Source organism: Barbus barbus (assembly GCF_936440315.1).
Source record: "Barbus barbus genome assembly, chromosome: 25".
Lineage (NCBI taxonomy): Eukaryota > Metazoa > Chordata > Actinopteri > Cypriniformes > Cyprinidae > Barbus > Barbus barbus.
In genome coordinates this window covers 2,888,036-2,911,326 of record NC_136753.1, presented here as the reverse complement: position 1 = coordinate 2,911,326, position 23,291 = coordinate 2,888,036, and the positions used below count along the sequence as shown (strand labels likewise).

Below are 23,291 nucleotides of genomic sequence, written 5' to 3'. Positions count from 1 at the left end.
GCTTAGTGGTTAAAGATGTGAGCTAATCCAAAGGTTGCAGGTTCAGATCTGATTCATAAACTGCTGTAACTGGCAATGCATTGCTTTGGATAACAAAGCCTCTGCTTTATGAATAATTATAATAAGATGAGTGATGTCTGCCCATGCAAAAATCCCCATCATGATGGCTGGGTGATGCTATGTGCTTGCTAGGAAGTTGATGAAAATCATTACAATGAGTCACACATATATTAGCTGTATCCTGAAACTATTTTTACCAGAAGTCCAAACATTGGCAACAGTTTCAAATGAAAAGAGGAGACGGTCAGGAGCCTATAGACACAAGACTGACACACAGACACACTCTTAAGATGGACACGATGTGTCCTGAGCTGTATGACACTCGGTAGGGATTCTTGTTTTTCACTCTCACACACACACACACACACACACACACACACTGCATTATCTGAACTTTTGTTATTGCTACAAAGCACATGCAATAGATATTTTTTTCACTGTGAATAGTTTGTAAATTGTCATTTAACAATTTAATTACATTTTATTCATGTTTACTCATATTTACTTTCTAATTCTGTTGATTTCTTGTAACATTATATTGTGTAAATTGTATATATTAAATGGTACAACAGTATAATATATTATTTATAATAGTATATCTTTCTAATACTCTGCACTTTATTGTGATATCCCCCCAAAATAAAATAAAATAAGTAAAATTATAAAATAAAATAAAATATTTTTGGACTCCCTTAACACACATAACATATCCATAATTAAACATTTGAAATAAAAAAATTAGATAAAACAAAATAAAAGATTTTGACACCTTCCTAATCTACTAGTCACCCTAGAAATAATCAACATTTTAAAATAAAATAAAAGATTTGTTTTGTACTGGTCATCCTTGAAATGTCTATAATAAAACATTTTTAAATAAATTAAATCCAATATTTTTCATTAGTCAAATTAATGTTGCAGGATCTTTTCTCTTCATCAACTTCACTTATCATTTTTGTTCTTTTAATCAACTGATCATTATTGTTTATGGATGTATGAAGTCACACATCACATGTAGAGAATCACATTAACTATGGACAAGTGTCCCAATATATCCTAAACTGTACTGATTTTATTCATTTCAGCTAACAAACTTCTCTTGGAGAAATGTTTTGTGCTATTATTCTTTTACACAAAAGCTTGGTTTGATTTTGATACTGATTCAAAGACATTTATACTTTGTTAATTCAGTGATAATCTAATGAAGAGCAGCAGCTCGCTGGTTTCACGCTGCATGTTCCCGAGCGCCGTCTCTGATTGTGAAAACGGACTAATGACGAATATGATTTGATTTCAATACTCATTCACTCCGCTCGGCTTCTGTCAAAGTGATATATATTCAAGGATACGCTCTTCAGCTGCGAAAACAAAGCGTTTCGCTTGTAAGATCTCCGAGTGTGAGGGAAAGTCGGTCCCCGTAGTGCTGGAGCCGAGCCGCGTTCAGACAGATGTGATGGAGTTCGCTCAGGAAGCCAGACTGCGTGTTTTCACAATTCCTGCTACACAAAGTTCTCCTAAAAAAGTGCAGTCTGGATAACATCAAGCTAATTAAAAGAAAAAGCGTGCTGTTTTTCCACAAGAAAGTCCTTAGATTTGGTATATTTTGACAAAGTGTGCCAACATTAGAAGCCAGAATTTTACACTCTTTTTAGTCTTGTGACCTGATATTTAATCAGGGCAATGAAAGAATAATTTACATTAATAAATGGCTAGGGAAATAAATAACATATGAGATATGCTGTGTCTGAGCCAGTATGAAATTGCATGTGTTGAACGCCATCAATCTAAAGCACAGTATGGCTCGAGCCCAAACGAAGCACTGGACCGACGAGGTCTATGCACCTTATTTTTAGCATAAGACTGGCATATATAGAGTTAACATATATACATTTTATATCGAAAATACATCTAACGTGAGAAAATTACATGCATTTTTTTCTATTTAGCACCACAATAAGAAAGGTTCTGCCAACATAAATATACAATCTAAATATGCACAAATATTAATAAGACATAAGACTGGCCCATACTAAAAAACATGTATATTTTCAAATGTACTTCAAAGTATACGAAACAACAACAATAAAAACATAAATATATTTTCTACCAATATAATTTTCAGCCAGTTTTTTTATATCTTTTAAAATATATTATAAAAAATATAAATGTATTTTTTAAAAGCATTAAATATATTTTATCATCCATGTATTTTTCAATCCAATTACATTGACCTGTCGCATTTGAAGAAAAACGTATGCTGTGTTATTTTAGTATTTAGATACTTGCCATTTTTATTACTATTTTGAATCAGCTTTTATTTGTACATTTTCATTTTAGTAATTGTTCTGCATTTTTGTTATTTTTTAGTCGTTTATCTAATTTTTAAATCATTTATATTTTATTATAATTTTTCAATTTTAGTCTTATTTTAAATTAAGTTAAAATTAATATGAGGAATGTTTTTTGAATCTAGCTTAAATATATTTTTTTGATTATTTTACATTTTTTTATTTTATTTTAATAACCTTGGAACAAAACATATGAATCAGCAAATGTTCCTAATATATATATATATATATATATACAAATTAGCTATTTAATCAACATTTAGCCTATATGTAGGTTACTGTAAAATTGGAAATTTATTTTCTTCCTTCTATATAAATACATTTTTGGTATATGAAGGTTGAAACTAAATATATTTTCAGTTTCGAAAATATATTTCATTGAGATTCCTTATTTACATAACATATATTGCATGTATTGTCATTCACTTCTTAGCTGTACAAAAAAAGTCCACTATGCATCTAAATATTGCACGGATATTTGTGATCATATTATTTTAATGTATTGTCATATTCAGACACACACTGCTTTGCAGCACAAATAGTTTAACCTTTTACTTCAGGATCAGACTCCTGTGGTTCAGGTCAAGCTGCTATCACTCCTCTTCCTCACCACAGCAGGAGACAAAACTAGCAGTTCTGCTTTTAGTGAAGGAACCCCACAGCTCTGCTCAACAAGACACTTGACTTGAGGAGCCATTCAAGCCTGGATGGTTTAGATGGGTTATGGGTTTATTCCATTGTTATTGATTATCACTGAAATCCTATTATAGTATTATTGAACGCGTTTTCATTTTATTGTAGTTAAAGTTAACAGTTTTATTTTATCTTAGCACATTAAGTTAAACTACTTGAAAATGAGAAACGTGGCCATGTTCACTATAAACCCATTATTTTTAAAAAAAAATTAAAATACACTGCCATTCAAAAGTTTGGGGTTAGAAAGACATACGTATATAATAACAATGTTTCTTGAGCAATGAATCAGCATATCAAAATGATTTCTGAAGGATCATATGAGACACATGATGCTGAAAATTCAGCTTTTAACAGGAAATAATTACATTTTAAAATATAAAACAATAGACAGCATTTACCTTAAATTGTAATAATATTTCACAATATTATTATTAATATGTGCATGTTTGATGTAGCCATGGTGAGCAAAAGAGACTAAAATTGCAAATCAAAAACATTGTTCATCACCGGTTGTGAATGAAATGTGAAGTTGAGATATTAAAAAACGTTCATTCAAATACAGACTCCAAATCAGCAACTATTCAAGGAATGATCGTTCATGTTGGAAAACAGCACACGCTGACCTCTTTAAGACAAACTATAAACTAAACGATACAGCAAACAGCACTGGAGTTTATATTTAGTGCCTCCAGCCAGAGAATGCAGCAGGACATAGAGAGGATGCTTGACTGAGGTAAACACACACACACACACACACACACACACACACACACACACACACACTTCCCAGAAGGGCCTCAAACTCAAAACCTTTATCTTCCACATCAGATCCGTCCTTCTCTCGAGGTACAAGTACATGGTGTAGCTTTACAGAGAAGAGAGTTAAACGCCATTAAGATGCACCAATCACAAGGAGTCTGCTTCAGGATGTGAGCCTCGGAAATGAGATTAAAGGAATGGGAGTGACATGAGGATTGAGGGAATGACTTTTACTTTTAATGAAAGAAATACAGGCAGAAGCATACTCTAGGACAGGGGAGTTCAAGCTTTTTGATGCCCAGGACCCCTTTACACTGAATTGATACGAAGAAAGAGCACATTGAATGAAACCTGAAATTTGGAAGTTGAAAGACTGAAACAGTATTTCCTTGTAAAATGTAGAAATAAAAAAACTTTCAAATCTTGATTTACTTCATTTAAAACTCTACAATACATAGTGTATATACAGTATATATATAGAGAATAGGTAATAATGTATGGTTTCTTAAAAAAAAACATTTGTGCTTGACTTAAAATTATAAGTTAACTTAAGTTGTCTCTTTTTTTATTTACTTTTAGTAACATTAGGAAAAAATAAATTTCTGTTTATAATATAAATTATTTTTTCCTTTTAAATATATTTTTCTTTTTACATATTAAATTTAGATTTGATAGTTTTATAACCATAGGGCTGTAAATAAAATAAAATCATCACATTTAATCATTATTTATAAAAAAAAAAGAAATTGCAAAGACACATAAATGTCTTTGCATTATTTGGAAAATAACAAAATAGTGTCGTCATGCTGCAGGATCTTTTCTCTTCACTAACTTCACTTTTCTTCATTTCTTGCATTTTTCTTTTAATCAGTTTCTATTAGATGTATGAAGTGAGTTCTCCTCCAGTTCAAACGTGTACAAAATCACATTAAATATGGATGTTTTTACAATTGCAGTGTCTCAAGTCATTCAAATCTACATAGAATAATCACAATTAATTCTCATGAGTTAAAGCCAGTCTTTAGAAAGCAAAACAAACCGGTCATATAAAATGTTAAATGTTTTAAAAATTAAGTTTGCATTAAATGTGTTAATTTTTTTTGAGTCCAGTTTGAAAATGTCTGCTCTAGGAAACACAACCCACACTGAAACTCTTTTTACTTGAGCGTGAGGGCATTAAAATGCTTCATTTGACGGTGCGGAAGCTGCCCTAGCTGTGCTTTCTGTTGGACGCCTGAAGAGAGGGTGCGAGTGGATGACCTGTCGGGAAGAATGAAGCCAAAGCGGAGTGATTCTTCACAGGCGGAGCTCAGAAACACGGCACACACTGGCCTTCAGTCCAACTGTAACCAAACCCTGCTCAACTCTGCTCCGCCGAGTGTGAAGCTGTCAGGATGTGACCTCTCCATCGCAGCCGTGTCACGAAAGCCCACCTACATGGACAGACGCACCTGTCAGAGCCCGTTCCAGTCCTCCATTCACTTCTCCAGCTCCCAAACCTCGCTGCACCCTCGTCCTGCGGCATACAACCGGGTCAAGGATTGTCTTTAAATAGGAGACACCTGCCCGTTGTGTCCATAGCTCAACTGTCTGTGATCTCACACTACTTTCTAAATCTGTTCAGTGCACTCCGAGCACATGAAGCGCAGCAGGTTGAAGGCAAGGCATCCCAGCCACGCGGCCCTGAACACCACACAGCCACGCTATTCTTCTGTTAATGCCTGTTCGCAAGATTTACATTCAACATTTCACTGTTAACACGCCAATTAAAAGACATCTGGAAACACTTCAGAACGTTCCTTAATAATGTAAACAAACATAAAAAAGTGCTGTTTTTACAGTGCATTTGGGCCAGTTCTTTACTGTAAATTGAACAGGGTTTTTTCCCAGTGTACATTCAGCCATGAAGCATCCAGTCGTCTGGTCACTGTATCAATGAAAATGTTACAAGCCTGAAAGAATCTCAAGGACAGCGTTTGCTGAAGCAAAAACATTTGGAGGCAGGACATAACCGAAGGAGTTTTCAACAAAGTTAGGAACAAAGTTTTGATCCACCAGAATAAATCTGAAGATGTTATTAAAAGTTGTTTAACCCAGCATTATATTTTCACATTTTCCACATTTCTTCATTCTTAACCAGGAGGAAAATGCCACAGATGTAACAGTAATGCACTTCAGTTACAATGTAGGGAAATGGCTTTAAAACAAAATCCTGTGTTTTTCAAAAAATACATAAGAATTATGTAAGACGGTAAACACATTTATAATATTACAAACATTTATATTTCAAATAAATGCTGTTGTTTTGAACTTCTATTCATCAAGAAAAAAACTTAAATGCATCCGTTTTTACAAAAATACGAAGCAGCACAACTGTTTTAAACACCGATAATAATCAGAAATGTTTCTTGAGCAGTAAATCAGCATATTAGAATAATTTCTGAACAATCATGTGACACTGAAGACTGAATTAAATTGTAATATTTTATTTTTGATTAAATAAACCCAGCCTTGAGTTTATTTAATCAGGAGACTTTTTAAAAACATTCAAAAATCTTTCCAATACAAAACCTTTGAATAGTAGTGTAAAGAATTCATAAACTATTGATGTTGATTCAGTTTTATGGATAAGTCATACATTCCAATTGTCTAACTGCTGAGGTTGATAACTTGTGTAATTTAACAGACTAAAAATATTTAACATGACAATATATTTTGTTACAAAAATAAACACGCCCTTTAAAAAAAACAATCTAGCTTCTACACATAAACTGTCTAATTTCTGCCACTGATCTAGAGCAATCCTCTATAACTAGTCTGGTAACTAGTAGGTTGCTGATTCAATTCCATTGAGGAGGAAGTCAATCTTTTACCATTATGTGCTTGACCAAGACCACTTGTGTTTCTCCAGTGGAAGTGAATCTGTGTGCTAAAAGACATTCAAAGCCTCAGGTAAACGACTACTGTACATACAGACTGACAGAAAGAAAAGCAGCAGCTGATCACAGTTAAACAGCAAACAAGCCATTACCCACCAGCAGCACATCTGATGCACCACACATGAATAACTATAATCACATTCTGATATGTTGCTACATGATTCTGAACAGCCTGGAGCAGAACTTCATGCCACAAAAAAAAAAAAAAGGATAAAGATGTGGTTTATGAATCTAGATCGTCTGGATACCAAACAGAAGGATTTCCAGGAACAGAGCCTGACAGCACACACTCTTTAAAAATTCCTAATATTTCCATTAACTTTTTGGCACAAGGACCCTGAAACCCCCCCATTACCGCCGTGAGTCATGAGACGAGCAGCTGGAGTGTTTGCTTCCGCCGCACACATAAACATAAAAAAAAAAGAAGGCAGGTTGATCAGGTGGAAGTTTAAATGCTAAACATGAGCTTTCCATAAACAGGTGCTGATGTTTTCCAATCATGCAACAGTAGGATGAGCACAAGTCAATGACGAATGTGTTTGGATGAGTAACAGACTGTTATATAAAGCAGTTAGAGCCAGTTCTTGAATCTGATTGGTCGAGCAGCATAACAAGAGTGCTAAAAGAGTGACAAAGCTTGCCTTTTCAATATGACTAATAAAATGCAATTATGCCTGCCCAATTTTTCAGCAGCCTTGGTTCCGGAAGTATTTTTTCCACTTATTTTTCCAACAGGAGATTTTAGAAAAAAATCTTCATTGCAAGACCAACTAACTAAACCAAACCAAACCATTCCACCATGAGGTGATCCACAACAATCACACACTTTGGTTTGAAGCAAAAGCAAAAAAAAACAACAGAAAATCAGACAAGACAAAAGGTAGAAGATCGTATGCTTAACTTCAATCAGGGAAATAACTGCAATCCAATGAAACATTGCGATCAAATTGATTTTTGACTATTTTCAACAGAATTGAGGAAAATTATGACACTATAAGTTTGAACTGAATCAACACTGAACTGACTTGAGCCGAATAATGACACTATTATTTTTTAACTCTGTAGAGCTGCTTTATAGATTAAATTTGTTTCATAACTGATAAATTTTACAACATTAACACCCTTATTTATTAATGTGAAGCAGCTTTGAAATAATAAAAAAAGTGTGTTATATAAATATTTATTATATATTATATGTTGTATATACTATTATATAAAAGTGCTATACTATAACTTTAAAAGTTTTTTCTTATAATAGTGTTATAAATATTAACATATTAATTTAAAGTTGTTGATTTAAGTTTACTGCAAAATATGTATTTATATATACTCTTTAATTAAATTATTTTGATTTCTTTTCAGAATCATGGGTAATGTAGTTTTTACCCCAGGAATTCCCCTGTTAAATGTGATTATTAAAAAAAAATATATATCTAATCAGTTAACAACCTTGCAGCTCACAATAGGTCCATTAAAATCAATTACCATATATGGAGAAAAGCTTGTGTTCTTTAACTAGAAACTAGTACTCCAAAAACGTGAAATAAAATTGACATCATTTAGAAATACTTGCCATTATTTTAATTAAATTATTAAAATACTTATTTTATAGGTGGTATCAACAGTGGTGTAGAAAATCCTGTAATGGCACCAACAAATGTAATCTGCTACCAACACATCACTCACTGAAGTTTTAAGTGAAAGTGACGTGACATACTCAGAATTCGTGCTCTGCATTTAACCCATCCAACGTGCACACACACACAGCAGTGAACACACACACACCGTGAACACACACCCGGAGCAGTGGGCAGCCATTTATGCTGCGGCGCCCGGGGAGCAGTTGGGGGTTCGGTGCCTTGCTCAAGGGCACCTCAGTCGTGGTATTGAGGGTGGAGAGAGCGCTGGACATTCACTCCCCCCACCTACAATCCCTGCCGGCCCGAGACTCCATTTTACTATAACATGCAATTCTTATGCATTTTTATGGGGCCGTTCACACAAAACACATATTTGCATCTAAAAACACGAGACGCAGCGCTCAGGAATGGTTTAGAAAAAAAGCACAGAATAAAATGCTTTCTCTGCCATGTTGCCATCAAATAAAACAGTTGGCGTGCCAATTTGCTGCTGTAAATAAAAGGCTGGAACGCTGGCCCCACCTCCGGCGTCTTCTGACTGGTCCACTGTTTTGGAACTGACATTGATGAGCGGTGCTGCATGTAAAAGTTGAAATTCTTTTAAAAAAGCAGCGCTCATGTGCCTGCAAAAGACATGAGACACAAGCGTAATGGTCGTACACGTCCATCTAGTGCGTGTTTATATAGAAAAACAATGGAAAAGTAGCGCATTGGAATGGAAAAATGCATTGTGTGTGAACGGCCCCTTACACATCAATCGACAGTTCAAAAGAAAAGCCCATTTCAGACTGAATGTAGAAATCCTGATAAAACTTTAATCTGCCTGGTCTCATGATCTGGTTATACACACAGATGGATATACATGTGCAAGGCGCAGGAAACAAGTGGATGCTGATTGGTTTAATGGCACACGTCAGAAGAGCAGCAGAAAATCAACAGTGACAATCATTTGTTGTTTGCTGTTGTGCATAGCCTGAGATTGAAGAGAACAAGCAATCAAGCTGACTCATCTTAAAAAATAGAGCTTCTTAATGGCGTGATTAAAATACTGTCTAATACCGAATACAGCAGAGTAAAAAAACCAGGAGAAAGCAGCACGTTTCTAGTCTCTGCCGGGCGCCCGCCGTGGCGCACAGGGACGGACTCTTTCCCGCCTACGTGGCAATCTTAAAACAAGCATTACCATGTTTGAGGTGAGGTTGCCATGGATACCGTCCAGAATATGAGGTGAGGTCACTTCGTCCGGCGGCATCATGCGATTGGCTCAAACATTTCTGGAGGTTTGACGGCTCGCGTTATTGTGAGTCCATCGGCTGGGATGCCGGTCACCAGTGATATGGTGAATACTATCTATCAGCTGCACGACGGGGACGTGACGTCAGATCCCGTTGGTCAGGTCCTGGATGACGCCCCCCTTCACCAGCTTTCGGAGAAACTCTTTCTCTTTGGATATGTTGTGTGTCCATGACTGGGTGTGTGTGAGAGAAAAAGAGAAACAGAAAGAGCACAATAGGGTAAACGCTCATCAGAAGTTGGTCACGTGCTGCGTTAAAAAGAGCTATGATGTCTGAACATGCGGCTTTGCTTTTGATTTCACAAGCCACAAAAGCGGTCCGGACGGTTCACCTAAAGTAAACATGTGCAACAACAGAGGTGCTCTTCTAGGTAAAGAGAGAAAATGACAAGTCACTGTGAAATACAGTGCCATCTACTGATTTGTCATTTAAGCCGAATCATCCTTTTGATAAAACACAAAATGCATCTTCTAATTACAAAACAAACAAAACTTTTTGCACCTGAAATTGGTCAGTTTCACACAGCACAGGTGTTTTGACAAGTATTTTATGTTGCATCATAAAAGCTAATATTGTGTTTGCTACCTATTTTAATCTTTCAGGTCACTGCTGTGATGCCACTGAAAATGTAATCTTGTACATGCATTTTTATGTTTTTGCAAACTTAAAGTTTTGATTTCCTGTGATGTATCTAACATTCCTGAATTGAACTTATTTTATAGTTGATGAACTGAAACAGCACTTAACTAACTTCTGCTGAATAATGACACTATTGTCTTTTTAAAACCGCTTTACAGCAGAATCTTATTTTGCGTAATTTTTGAAGTTTGCATCACTGATTCTGTTACTGCACTGTTTAATACTGTGAAGCTGCTTTGTAGAAATCCAACTATACTCTATGAAGCGCTATAGAAATAAAGTTGACTTGACTTTAAACTTGTTTTTGCAGTCTGTTGATTTGTCATCAACACAATATTTTTTTTTTCAATCTCTTGACACTCACTCACACACACACACACACACACACACACACACACACACACACACACACTCTCACACACTCTCACACACACACACACACAGGAACTAATGGCCTGACACATCAGAGATGAATCCTTATTTTTGAACCCTGTTAGTATCTTGTAGTATCTGACTGCTTGACTTTATTAGTAGCTTGGCAAAGCTACAGTATCAAAGTAGTTTCCTCAACACTGAAAGAAGAACACACACACAGACTGCCAATGCTGCCTCATTACTCTGACCTCTCAGGTTTCTGCATGTTCCTGGAACAGAGAGCAGCGTGAGGTCATGTGACCCGTTTGTGGACGTGACTCAGCGGACGGGATATTCCCAAAGATCATCAACCAGCGAGCGGACATCACAGATGTACTTCAGACACATTTACAAATTTACATTACACTCATCTTAGATACCAAAACTAGGACATTTCTGTTAACTATGATAAGACAGAGTTCAGAAATTAATTAGGTTTCAGAGCAAAAAAGCCCCTGAAAGTGACAAAATCCTCCAGATATTTGAAATACGAGGGGGGAAATTTCCCCGAGGTGAATTTCTCTGTCATTATCTGCTATCAAACATGTCATGCAAACAAAATAAAGGTTCTTCACAAAGAATCTTTAATATCCATGGAACCTTTCAATTGCACAAAAGGTTATTCAGAGTGGGGAAAAAAGGTTCTTCACACTAAGAAAAGAACTGATCACTAAAAGGTCCTTTGGCAAACAAAAAATGTTCCTATGGCATCACTGTGAAAATCTCTGTTTAATTCAAAGAGTGTAATATCTAATAATGGGGTTGAATGGTAAAAATTTCACTGAAAATCAATTCCAGGGGCCAAATATAGCTTTTAAACATAGCTCACTATTTCTGTAAGAGAAATCCTTAAAATCAGGCGAGTGTGGAGCCGTTACCTCTTTGATTGCAGACATCATGAGTTTCTCATAGTAGTGCAGAGGTGCGTGAGGTGTGTTCATGTCATATCCGAATCCGGCCACCGCCACCTCATCACAGTTATGGAGAGCCATCGTGATCGCAACAGTACCCAGTGTAGGAATATTCTGGAAAAACATAACACTTTTAGTACTGCATGTCGATAAGTGTTCAGTCACAGTGTATAAAATACCCAACAGACATACTTGAGCATGGAGGTAAAGACACATTCATAAAACCTCAAGTTTAAGGGGAAAAAAAAGGTGTTTCTGGTTATTAATGCAAATGGTCAAACAAAAGTTCAGAAAGATGTGATGCATTGTTTTGTTAATGTGACTCATCATATAGAGTCTCTTTAACGGTATTATCAAGTATTTTTCATTGTCTAGTCTTTAATAAGCAAACAAAAATCACAATAAATTGTAATTTCAAATCACAATACCCAATTATCGCAATATATATTGAATCGGCACACAAGTGAGTTCCCGTCAGACTGATAACGGGTCTGTGTTAGCGCTGTAATGGCTGCAGACCAGATGGCTGGTCGTCTGAACTGGATTATTCTCTGCAAGTTCCTGTATTGACTGTGCTCTATGCTGAGGTTTTTTTGTCTGTTCTCACACTGTACTCCCGTTCAGGAGCATAGTGTGAGGATTATTTTTTTCTCCTTCCTTTCCTCATGTTGTGCTGTATTTTTCTTCTCTATTGCATTTCGTTGCCTTGTATCTATATGTGCAATGACAATAAATTGAATCCAATCCAATACAAAGTATCGGGATATTACTGAATCGGCAGATTAGCATATCGTCCCAGTCCTATAAAATGTCTGCTTTTATTTTATATATAAAACATAAACATTTGTATAAACACACATACATATATAAACCTGTGACCGATAGTCTTGAACTACTCTTGAATTAGTGAATGTCTGACTGTTTTAAATAATTAAATCTAAATCAAGAGTTATCGCAATCAAGATTTTGATTTCTAAGCAATATAAAAGAAAATTTACAGTAATAACCAGAAATAATAGTTATAATGATCTGTGATTCACTTACAAATCTGATTCAGACAGATTCGTAAATCAACCATTCAGACCAATTTTTTAAACCAGATTTTCAATGATTCACTGAAAAGAACTGTCTCAAAAGAATGATACATTTACAAATCAGTCATCTCTATAATGTAAGTAGTTTGTATTTACAATGATATTGTTTGCACAAAAGTAATGTAACAAAAGTATTCAATTGCAAAATGTCTGTTTGAACTTGAAAAACAGCTGAAGTGTGTACTCAAGTAGTCATTTTCTATTAGTAATAAAACAATCAAAGTTCAAAGTTTTAATTCATTACAATATGCTTTAGTTCAGACTTTACAGCACAGTGAAACGAGTCGAGCAAATGCTGAACCACCATGGATGGACTGGACACTCAGGGTAGTCGAGTGCATGGTTCACACACTTCAGTACAGATAATGCACCATGTGACTGACTTTATCAGAGACACAGACAGAGCGGGACGTGTGTGTGTGTGTGTGTGTGTGTATCAGCAGAGAGGGATCATCCAGTCACCACCTGATCCACTGAGGCTGGAGAGACAAGTCTCAATGTGAAAGTCTTATCACCACAGAGACACTCTCCGGACTAATCCGGCCCCAGACACTCCGCCTGCATGCTGATAACAGGAAACGCATCACTGCTCGAGCCCCTCCAACCGGGTCTCTATAGCAGCAGAGCACAAACAGTCTCTGGATCAGGTGGAGATGTGACGGTCCAACACTTCATTTCAACATCATCTCAGGGGATTCAACAATAAGGATGACCCACTGACCCGGGGCCAGTGAGAGAGAGTTTAGGATCATTTTAGTACATTTTTATCATGTACATACATAGATTTATTTATTTATTGTTTTTGTTTGTCTAAACTTTTAGGGAAAATCATCTTAAAGTATCTATCTGGCTATCATAGATGAGGTTTTGTTGAAATTGCAAGAGTGACTTCTTGCAAAACGGTAAAGAGGTCAAATATACAATTATATTATTAATAGTTCTCTCTCTCTTTGGAATGCATGTCATAATTTTCCATAAACTGTTCAGAAATACTTCATAAAATCATAAAATGCTTAAAATATTTTATGAATTTATATACACATATACATTATATATATATATATATATATATATATATATATATATATATATATATATATATATATATATATATATATATATATATATATATATATATATATATATATATATATATATATATATATATATATATACACATATACATATACACATATACATATACATATATACATATACATATATATATATATATATATATATATATATATATATATATATATACACACACACAAATATTTTAACAAATAAATAAATAAATATATATATATTGTACTATATAACTAAAACTATGTATGATTTAAAAAAAGAACTAAAAAAACTTAAAAAATTTCAATCACTGCGCCTTGACACCTCACAGATCATTTACAGATTCGTAAATAAAACACAGCCTGGGCTAATTTGAATATGAAAAGTTAGACAGATTACCTCTCGTCTAACTAGTTCCTACGACATAGGTTGTGTTTATGCAACTGGCCTCTGGTCTTTTTCAAAGAGGAGAAAGTTTTCAATTCTGTTACGGCATGTTTTGGATTGACCGCTTCAATATTTATTCATTGCTTGCTCCTCACCCCTCTTCCCATGAGGCCATTGTGGTGCGGAAGGCCGATGAATTTGAAGGCCGCTTCCTGGATGAAATACGGGTTCAGAATCCGTATGTCTTCTGGCTCTCTGGGAACGTCACGTGCCACAGACTTCCAGAATCCCTCCATACTCCGCTGAAAGACATCAAGAGCGGAACACAGAAGACACTGAATTAATACAAGAAACAAATGAAAGAATAAACCTGCGTGACTTCGCTGACGGCCTTTACCAGCTTTTCTTTTCAAACACTCCTGCTCTGTGAATACGCTATTATAAACGCTGAAAGGCCTAAAGTGAAGCTGACACAGAACAGTCACTCACGGCCGCTGAATAACGCTCTCAGCTGAGTAAATAAGCCGCTCACTTTGATAATCAGAATAAAAAGGGTGATGCTAGCAAAGCGTTGAAGCCAAGAGCGTGTCCGAACACAGAGCTCTCGCTCTCCTCATGGGAGGCTCACTTCACCTGCAGCTAATACGAAGGATCTTTCGGACGCACCTGGGAGAGAGTGACTGTTAGAAGCCGTAACACCGCTTGACATCCTGGAGCAACGACTCCTGTGGGATTTCATCAAACGGCATCCCGAGTCACGGTACTACAAATAAACACGCCGTGTAATTACGTCCTGCCCGTGTTTTCTTTTCAAGGGTGGGACAGGCTTTACAGAGGAACAACTACACAAAAACAAGGGCTTTGGCCCAGGGAGCCTTACTTGTGGTTTTCTGGTGTAACACAAAGCATGAGTGATACAAGGTGTAATACAAACCACGTGTGTCACAGCATAACACGATCACAGCTATCAGTCACATCGGACTTCTTTAAGACTCCTCCCTTACTAACCAAATGCTATTAATGTAGTTTGACCTTTTTTGAATGTTTTTAGCGTTTTACATTATAATTTGTGCCAGGTTTGTTATTTTGCATGAGTAAGTCCTAGCGTTCTAGATACTGATAGAGCATTGCATATGCAACTGAATACACAGATTTCCAAGAATTAAATTTTAATTTCTTTAAAAAAATATTACTGATCACAAACTTTTGTCATGCATTAATTTTTTTAGTCTTAAAAGCACAACGACATTCAGAACGGACTACATAAATGTCATCACTATACTTGAGGCCTGGCCAGCATTACTAAGGACGCAGAAAGCAGGTGCAGGAAAAATGCTGACATATTTTGAGCGAGCACTGAAGCAGAGGTGAATCGATCTGTTGTTGGGTGCTGGACTCATAGGGCGAGAGTCATAAACACACAGGTGGAAAATGTGACGTGGCTCGGGCAGAGAGAGATGAACACAATACCCTGCACCGTGGCGAGGAGAGGGGCCATTTAAAAGCCCCATGAAAAACAAGAAGCGCAAACAAAGCCACAAAGGCAAGGAAGACCCTGTATCAATCACCCGGTGGCAGGATCCACCTCCTACATCGCACAAGGCCTTTGTACGCAGAGTTTCTCTGATACCTGTCACCGAGATGCTTGAAACAGACCTGCAGAAGAGCTGACTAATGATTACGAACTCTGTACTCTGGCTAATGTATGTCTGCCGATGCATCCAAATGGCTCATTGTGCTGTATTACAGACACGGTCACTCAACACTGCCGTAGCAACAAGCGGAAAACTAATCTGACCACACTGCTGAATGTACAGCATTACGGCATAACAAGCTAGATTTTGGCTGAAATGTGAGCTCACAATATACAATGAAACTGAGACAAACAGATGAACATAAACATAAATATATGTCTTTAATTAATAATCAAAAAATAAGATTTAAATGCAAGAAAAAAACGTTTTCTAAAAATCGTGAACACCCATCGTTTTCAGCAAACTTGGTTCTGGAAATATTTTTTACAAATTATATGGGATTTAAAAAGAATTCCTCAATATATTTCTAAAGATGAGCATTTACACATATCCAAAGACACTTACACAGGAACCAGATCAAAACAAATAAACCGACACAATGTTACAATAATCCCAGTAAATGGTTCGAGTCTCGGGCCGGCAGGGATTGTAGGTGGGGGGAGTGAATGTCCAGCGCTCTCTCCACCCTCAATACCACGACTGAGGTGCCCTTGAGCAAGGCACCGAACCCCCAACTGCTCCCCTGGCGCCGCAGCATAAATGGCTGCCCACTGCTCCGGGTGTGTGTTCACGGTGCGTGTGTGTGTGTGTGCACGATGGATGGGTTAAATGCAGAGCACGAATTCCGAGTATGGGTCACCATACTTGGCAGTATGTCACTTCACTTCACTTCATAATAACTAAATAAACAAATAACTGAAAAAAATAAGAAAGAAAATATTTATTCTCAATTTATTCAGTCATTTACTATAAGAAGAGATGAAATTAGGGCGTTTAAATTTTATTATAAATTCTTAATTAAGGGACAAAATGGACAGTCTGTCATTATAACTAACTAAATAAATGCACAAAATATTTAATCTGAAATAAAGAGTGGTTAACTACTGTATAGGATGTGGATGGATGGATGGATGCACAAACATGATATATAAATATTTAATCTTCAATAATAAATAGTTGAATGAGTGAATAAATAATGCATTTATTAACAACGTTTTCATTGAAATAAATTATTCAACTTTCTTTTTGTGCTTTGTCTTTTCAGTGCAATTGATGAAATCATAAACCCTTTGTCAACAATCAATTTTGTCCCTGACAATATAAATACTCATCTTGAAGCTCAGGTTTAAAACTTCAAAACTCAATTTCTCTATGGACAAAATGAATGGCATTTGACTTCCGGAAACCTTCCGTTGCAAAAGTAAAACTTGTAATTCATTTACTCAAGCACATGAATCTCTAAATAAATTGAAGACAGTAAAGCTGAATCAACATAACGAACCAGTCACTGACTGAACTCTTAGTGATTCACTTACTGAATCATAAGTTATTACTTTCGGTCATATCAGACTATCTGATGAGCACATCCACACACATACTTTCTCTGATGGGTAATGGGTAACTTCCCTTGCTTTGGTTAAAAGAGTTCCTGACACATTTTTGAGGGATGATGCTAGGCTGTAACCTGTGGGCGTGGAGTGGGCCCTGTGTTTGCCTGCGCTGGAAGCCATTGCGGCTCATTCACTACAATGGCCGCTCTCAGTCGCTCTGACACTCTGGAGGTGCGAGTCGCAGACGTTATCACAGAAACCATCAGTTTCCAGCAGGCTGACACACACTGTGGCATTCATAAACCACTGTGGTTTTCTGCAGCCGTCTGTGGAGTGGTAGCGGCCGCTGACCCTGACATTGACCCCCAGCCCTCTGTCTCCTCATGTCTGAGTCACCAGACTCTGAGGACACTTGACACTCATAAACACCATTGTATTGCAGTGTGTAAGCTGAAGATGTCATACAAAGCATCTAATGATTCATAAGACTTGAGCTCTGTTCCGAACCATAGCGAGCTGCCTACCTAGACAGCATGCTCAGTATCACAGGAATGGTCTGGATCAGAATGCTGACAGAAAATAGGAGATCACTAGAGACTTCAGAAAAGAAGGATCCACTAAATCGCTTTCAAATTGAGTTTGTTGGGTCAAACATTTAGAGTCTCATTGTATCTTCCAGAGTTGAATTAAATCACTCTTTCTAAATGTTCTCAAATCACTGCAAACCTTCTTGAATGTTCACAAATTTGAGTAACATCACATCATCTTAGTCAAACTGAATCTTTCTTCTTAAATCTTTTATAAATCGTCTTGTGAAATGCTTTTAAAAAGTTCCTTCTCTTCTCGTCAAATCTTCTCAAATAATCTCTTTTTCTCAAACATTCCTTGAATGTTCCCAAAGTTGTTATATCAAATAATCTTAGTCAAATTAAATCACCTTTTCAAATTAATGTAAAAAGTTCTTGCAATGTTCCTTCTAAGGTCACATCAGATCTTAATTTGAGAACAGTTAAGAAGAAAGATTACAGATTTTTGTCTCTCGCAAATCTTCACATCAGTCACATAAAATCATCTTAGTCAAATCTTGTATTTTCAAATGCAATCACTTTCAATATCTTCTTGTGAAATGTCCTTACAACGTTCTTCCTCTTCTTTTGAGTAAATTCTTCTGTATTCTCTTCTTAAATGGTCTCAAATTTGAGTGACATCAAATCATCTTAGTCAAATCAAATCTTGATCAATCACTTTTTAGATCATCTTGTGAAATTTTCTTAAAATATTTCTTCTATACTCTTCTAAATCACGTCAAATCTTCTCAAATCCTTTCTTCTTATGTTCTCAAATTAGAACAACCCTTCTTGAATGTTCTCAAACTTGTCACATTTTTACATTTTTTCAAATGGTCATTTTCTTAAACTTCTTGTGAAAAGTTCTTGCATGCCTAGTCCCATCAAATCATCTTATTGTGAGAACATTTAAGAATAGATTAGAGAATATTTTCCTCAAATCTTCTTGAATATTCTCAAATGTGTTAGTCAAATTAAATATTTTCAAAATTCAAACTCATCTTCTTGTGAAATATTCTTGCATCATTCCTTCTCTGCTTGAGTAAAATCAAACCTTCTCAAATCTACAGTAATCACTTCTTAAATGTTCTCAAACCATCTTGAATGACCTCAAATCTATGTCACATCAAATCTCAAGTATTCTCTAATCGGTTGTTAAATGTTCTTAAATTTTCTCGGTTCTTCTGAAGTGTTCGCAAAATGATCTCAAACCTTCTTGAATGATCTCAAAGTATCTCACAACTTCCTGAATGAAGCCAAATTAAATATTATCTTCTCAAATACTTTTAGTTTTTTAATCTTGTCTTCTAAAATGTTCTTTCAATGTTCCTTCTCTTGTCTTTTGCACCAAGAGTGGAAACAACAGCAGCTAGTTTATTGAGCCCTTGTCCACCTGCTCATGTTTGCCTTTCTATGGCCGTGTTTGAAGCTGATTTCAAAGAGGAGACAAAAGCAGAGACAGCGACGGCCCGTCCACAGCTAGGACAGCTGACAGCACCAAAACCTCCTCGGCAGATCTTGGGCTGGCCTAACATCTCACATATGGTGGCATTAGTCTAAATAGGCCGCGCTAAGACTACCGATGATTTAGCTGTTTTGACGCATCATTTACGACAAGATATCTTGGCCGCTCTTTTGCTTTCAGAAGACATAGCTGCCATTTAATCCCAAATCAACAGAGATTGAAGTAATGAGAGTATTTCTGCGTCAAAGAATCACAAGCAAAGACTACGGCCAACAAACACACACAAAGGAAAAACATCTACTTGATCTCTGACCTGCCAATTATCCTCATCAGTATTCCTGTCTGAATGTTTTGAACGGAAGAATATTTACAAGACAGTCTGCACACTTCAAAACCTTCAGCGAATTAACACGTTCCGCTTAATTTCATGTGTAAATGAGAGCCGTGATTGTAGCATGCAGTAGGACGTGAATGAATGTTTCACATGGACGGGTCAGAGACGGATAATGCTCTCAAAGTGGAAGAGACATTTTAACTGAAAACAATTATCGGAAGAATTTATTTCACTGCAAAGTTTTTCAGTTTAAGTCTGTTTATCATTACGCAAAATTACACATAAATTCGACTTAAATTGGTTCATTTATTGTTCAGTTTGTTCAGTAAATCACTGTTTTGAGGGTAAATGGTAATTGAGCTATTTAAAACGCACGCTATGGCATGAAACTATTGATTTTTTTCCCTTCAGAGTAAGCTGTATTTTAAGAGAATGAAACATAAAACCCTTTTAAGACTTTTAGAAGCAAATTAAATAATTTCAGACCAACTAAATAACACCAGTCATGTTTTCCACTAAATACTCAAAAACTGAACATGCTAAACATTTCCAAAACGAAAAAAATCATAGTTACTGTAGTATATTCATGTACAACCAAAAGCTTTCTTTACGATGCCACCTGAAACAGCATTTACTGTGTACTGAAAAATAGCCATTTAAACACTTTTAATGCAGTGGCTCACTATCCTACTCAAACGTTTGGGGTCGATAAGACGTTATTTTTTTAAATAAATGAATAATTTTATTCAGGAAGGATGCATTAAATTGATCAAAATGTTATGTAATGTTACAAAAGATTTCTATTTCAAATAAATGCTGTTCTTTGAAATGTTTATTCATCAAAGAATACAGAAAAAAGCTCATATTCAGCTGTTTTCAACACTGATAATAAGAAATATTTCTTGAGGACCAAATCAGCACATCAGACTTTTTTTTTTTTACTTTAGGATCCTTTTTTCATGGCTTTAAATTTTGAAAATGTAACTTTAAAATTCTTTTTATGAACCCTTCACCCAAGAACACTTATGTCCCAGCTCCAAAACATTCATTTGTTTCTTCTCTGAGCCTACAATTCTCTCTTAGTCCTAATGGCCTTTCGGCTGGCGGTGGGAATTCTAATGGAGCAGTATATAGAAGGCAGAAGAAACGTTATCAGTGTTTTTAGAAAGAGAAAGACTCAAGAGAGAAAAGAGAGAAAAGTCAAAAGAGAGAAAGTCAAGCTGCTGCCCAAGGGAAACAGTGCTGTATAGAGTATTTCTAAAGATATCTCAACAAATCTCAACCACTAACCTTATCACGATACAGAAAGACACTGAATTTATCTCCCACTACCTGTGTGTGGCCATTATGTGGTTTGCTTTGCATAAATATCTACAACGAGACTGACTTTACAAGCCATTTTCTTTAAAAGTAGTCCAAAAAGATAATTGGAGATGAATTTGATACATGTGTGACATTTGATTTTGAATCAGGGAGTCAAAATCTGACTCAAAACCAAAACATTGCTTACTACACTATATCTAATCTGGCCTGCAATAAATAAATAAAATAATCATAATTATTATGATACAGAGTCACTGAAAAGTATCCAGTGCTAAAAGTGTGGCAACAGAAATATTACAAGTAACTCCACACGACCAACACCGGTGACTTTTATTAGAGCGCTGTGACCTGGGGATCCAAATAATGCGGAAATGTCCTTGAGCTGAGTGAACTAGAGTCAGCTTTCATCACGGGAGAAGGTCCTCTAACAGAAGAGAGGCCAGATTCATTAGCATTCTGGAGATAACACAGAGAAAGAGCTAAACTTGACTAAACCCAAACCAGCGAGATAAGGTGGCCATTCTCCAGGCCAGACCACACAATTAAGCAGATCGCTGAGTTCCTGTCAGTCACCTGAGGAAACGCTACACTGGCTGACTCACAAAGACATCGGCCTCGCACACAGCTGCATATCAAAGCCACAACAAACACAAAGCCCACATCCATCTCTACTCCATTCACCACAATCCCAAAGCAGTTTCATAGTTACCTGTGGTGACAAACCTCTGTCCTATGTTTCATTCACTGAACTTTAGAAGTGCTCAGCTTTTGACTCAGCAAAGTCTTGGAAATGTCACACTCACTGACCTTGCACACCTGTTTTTCTCCTTGAAAACTTTTTTAATGCAAATTCTGCTGATTTGTCACCAAGATAATAATATCTAGCTTTCTAAAAGAGCTCAAAACTGCAAAAATGACTTGAAAGCATCAGTAAAAATGTGTTGAAACCTGCAAAAAAATCAGTAATGATCTACTTTGTATGCTATTTATTTCCAGCAAAAGTGTTTGATATTTATGGTTACATTATAGCTGTTTTGTAATAATAAAATTATATGGAAAAAAGCTTATTTCTAAAATTAAAAATGTCTTAAAAATACATTTTTGGCCCTAGGCATTCATATTTAATATTATTGTTCAGAGCACACACTATGCTGCCCCCTACTGGTAAATGTGTACATCAGCAAATACTCTCTCTAAACCCTCTTTTTAAACAGTTTGGCTGATTTACTATCAGCAGACATTTTCTTCAGCATTTTCTGTGCTGATTTTAAAGGAGATCTGTGGTATAACATTAAACACACAAAAAAACTGAACTGAGAATAATGCATTCCTATAGCTGGATGCAAATTAAATTAAATTAGCCCACAAAACTTGAAAAAATGCATTAAATTAAAACAAAATAGAGCAGTTGAGTTCATTTATGAGGTATGCATGGTCAGATTTTGGGACACCTTACCAGTTTTTCATCTAACACCATGTGTCGCAGCCATTTGAAGTCCATGGGTTTAAAGGCAGACAAGACGAAAAGCGAGCTCTTCTCGTAGCGCTCAGTTTTCTGGATGGCTCCTTCAGGGTACGTGATACGCATGGTGGTCTTTGAGCCGACGTCCTTCTCGAACCCCGCGACTGGAGCCTCGTTCAGTCTAAACCCAGAGGACAAATCAACATGAAATCCAAAAGGTCTACATTTACTTTCTGCTACTAATGTACAGGATTCAGCTGTGAACATTATTAACTGTTTATGTTTGTATCCAAAATCATTCATCAAATGTAATAACTTGCTCCTCTTCTGAAACAACAACTGATTTGTGATAGCATGCCAAATATCAAGTGGAAAATTAGGAGAGAATAAAATTCCAAGCAACAATCAATAAAATATTTTACTTTGATAATAACTTACCGTATGACAACATCATACTGATCGATTTGGGATCCCAGGGACTTGTTGAACAGAATGCCTCCGTTGCCAATAATAATACATTTCTTACAACTTATACTACAGGAGAAAATGACAAAACATGATTACAGAAACTGATCAGCTGTACAGCATCACAAGTCTAGTGAATGAAAATATATATTTTTTAATATATGAGATATGGTTCATCGTGGATAGTTCTTGCAAAAGAAGAGGAGTGAGATTGTGTTGTTGTTTATGTGGATGTTATAATTACCTGTCCAGTTCTGAACCAAGTGAATATCTCTTTGTAACTTGTAAAATATGATCGATGATCTTTTCTGTAAACAGAGAAAATGCAATTATTTACTTAT

At 36.1% G+C, this 23,291-nt stretch overlaps 1 protein-coding gene across 4 annotated transcripts in view; it reads right to left on the bottom strand.

Moving 5' to 3' along the window:
* Positions 1–9,235: 9,235 nt before the first annotated feature.
* The window catches only part of LOC306844624 (CMP-N-acetylneuraminate-beta-1,4-galactoside alpha-2,3-sialyltransferase-like), a 36,111-nt gene continuing 22,055 nt past the window's right edge, over positions 9,236–23,291 (bottom strand). For all 4 annotated transcript variants that reach the window (XM_079376887.1, XM_079376888.1, XM_079376889.1 and 1 more), the window contains 6 exons: positions 23,195–23,258; positions 22,924–23,019; positions 22,480–22,666; positions 14,406–14,552; positions 11,669–11,815; positions 9,236–9,910 (listed from right to left, as the gene is read on the bottom strand). In XM_079376887.1, coding sequence (XP_079233013.1) covers positions 9,821–9,910; positions 11,669–11,815; positions 14,406–14,552; positions 22,480–22,666; positions 22,924–23,019; positions 23,195–23,258 — 731 coding nt within the window. In that variant the 3' untranslated portion in view covers positions 9,236–9,820. The remainder of the gene's footprint in view (positions 9,911–11,668; positions 11,816–14,405; positions 14,553–22,479; positions 22,667–22,923; positions 23,020–23,194; positions 23,259–23,291) is intronic.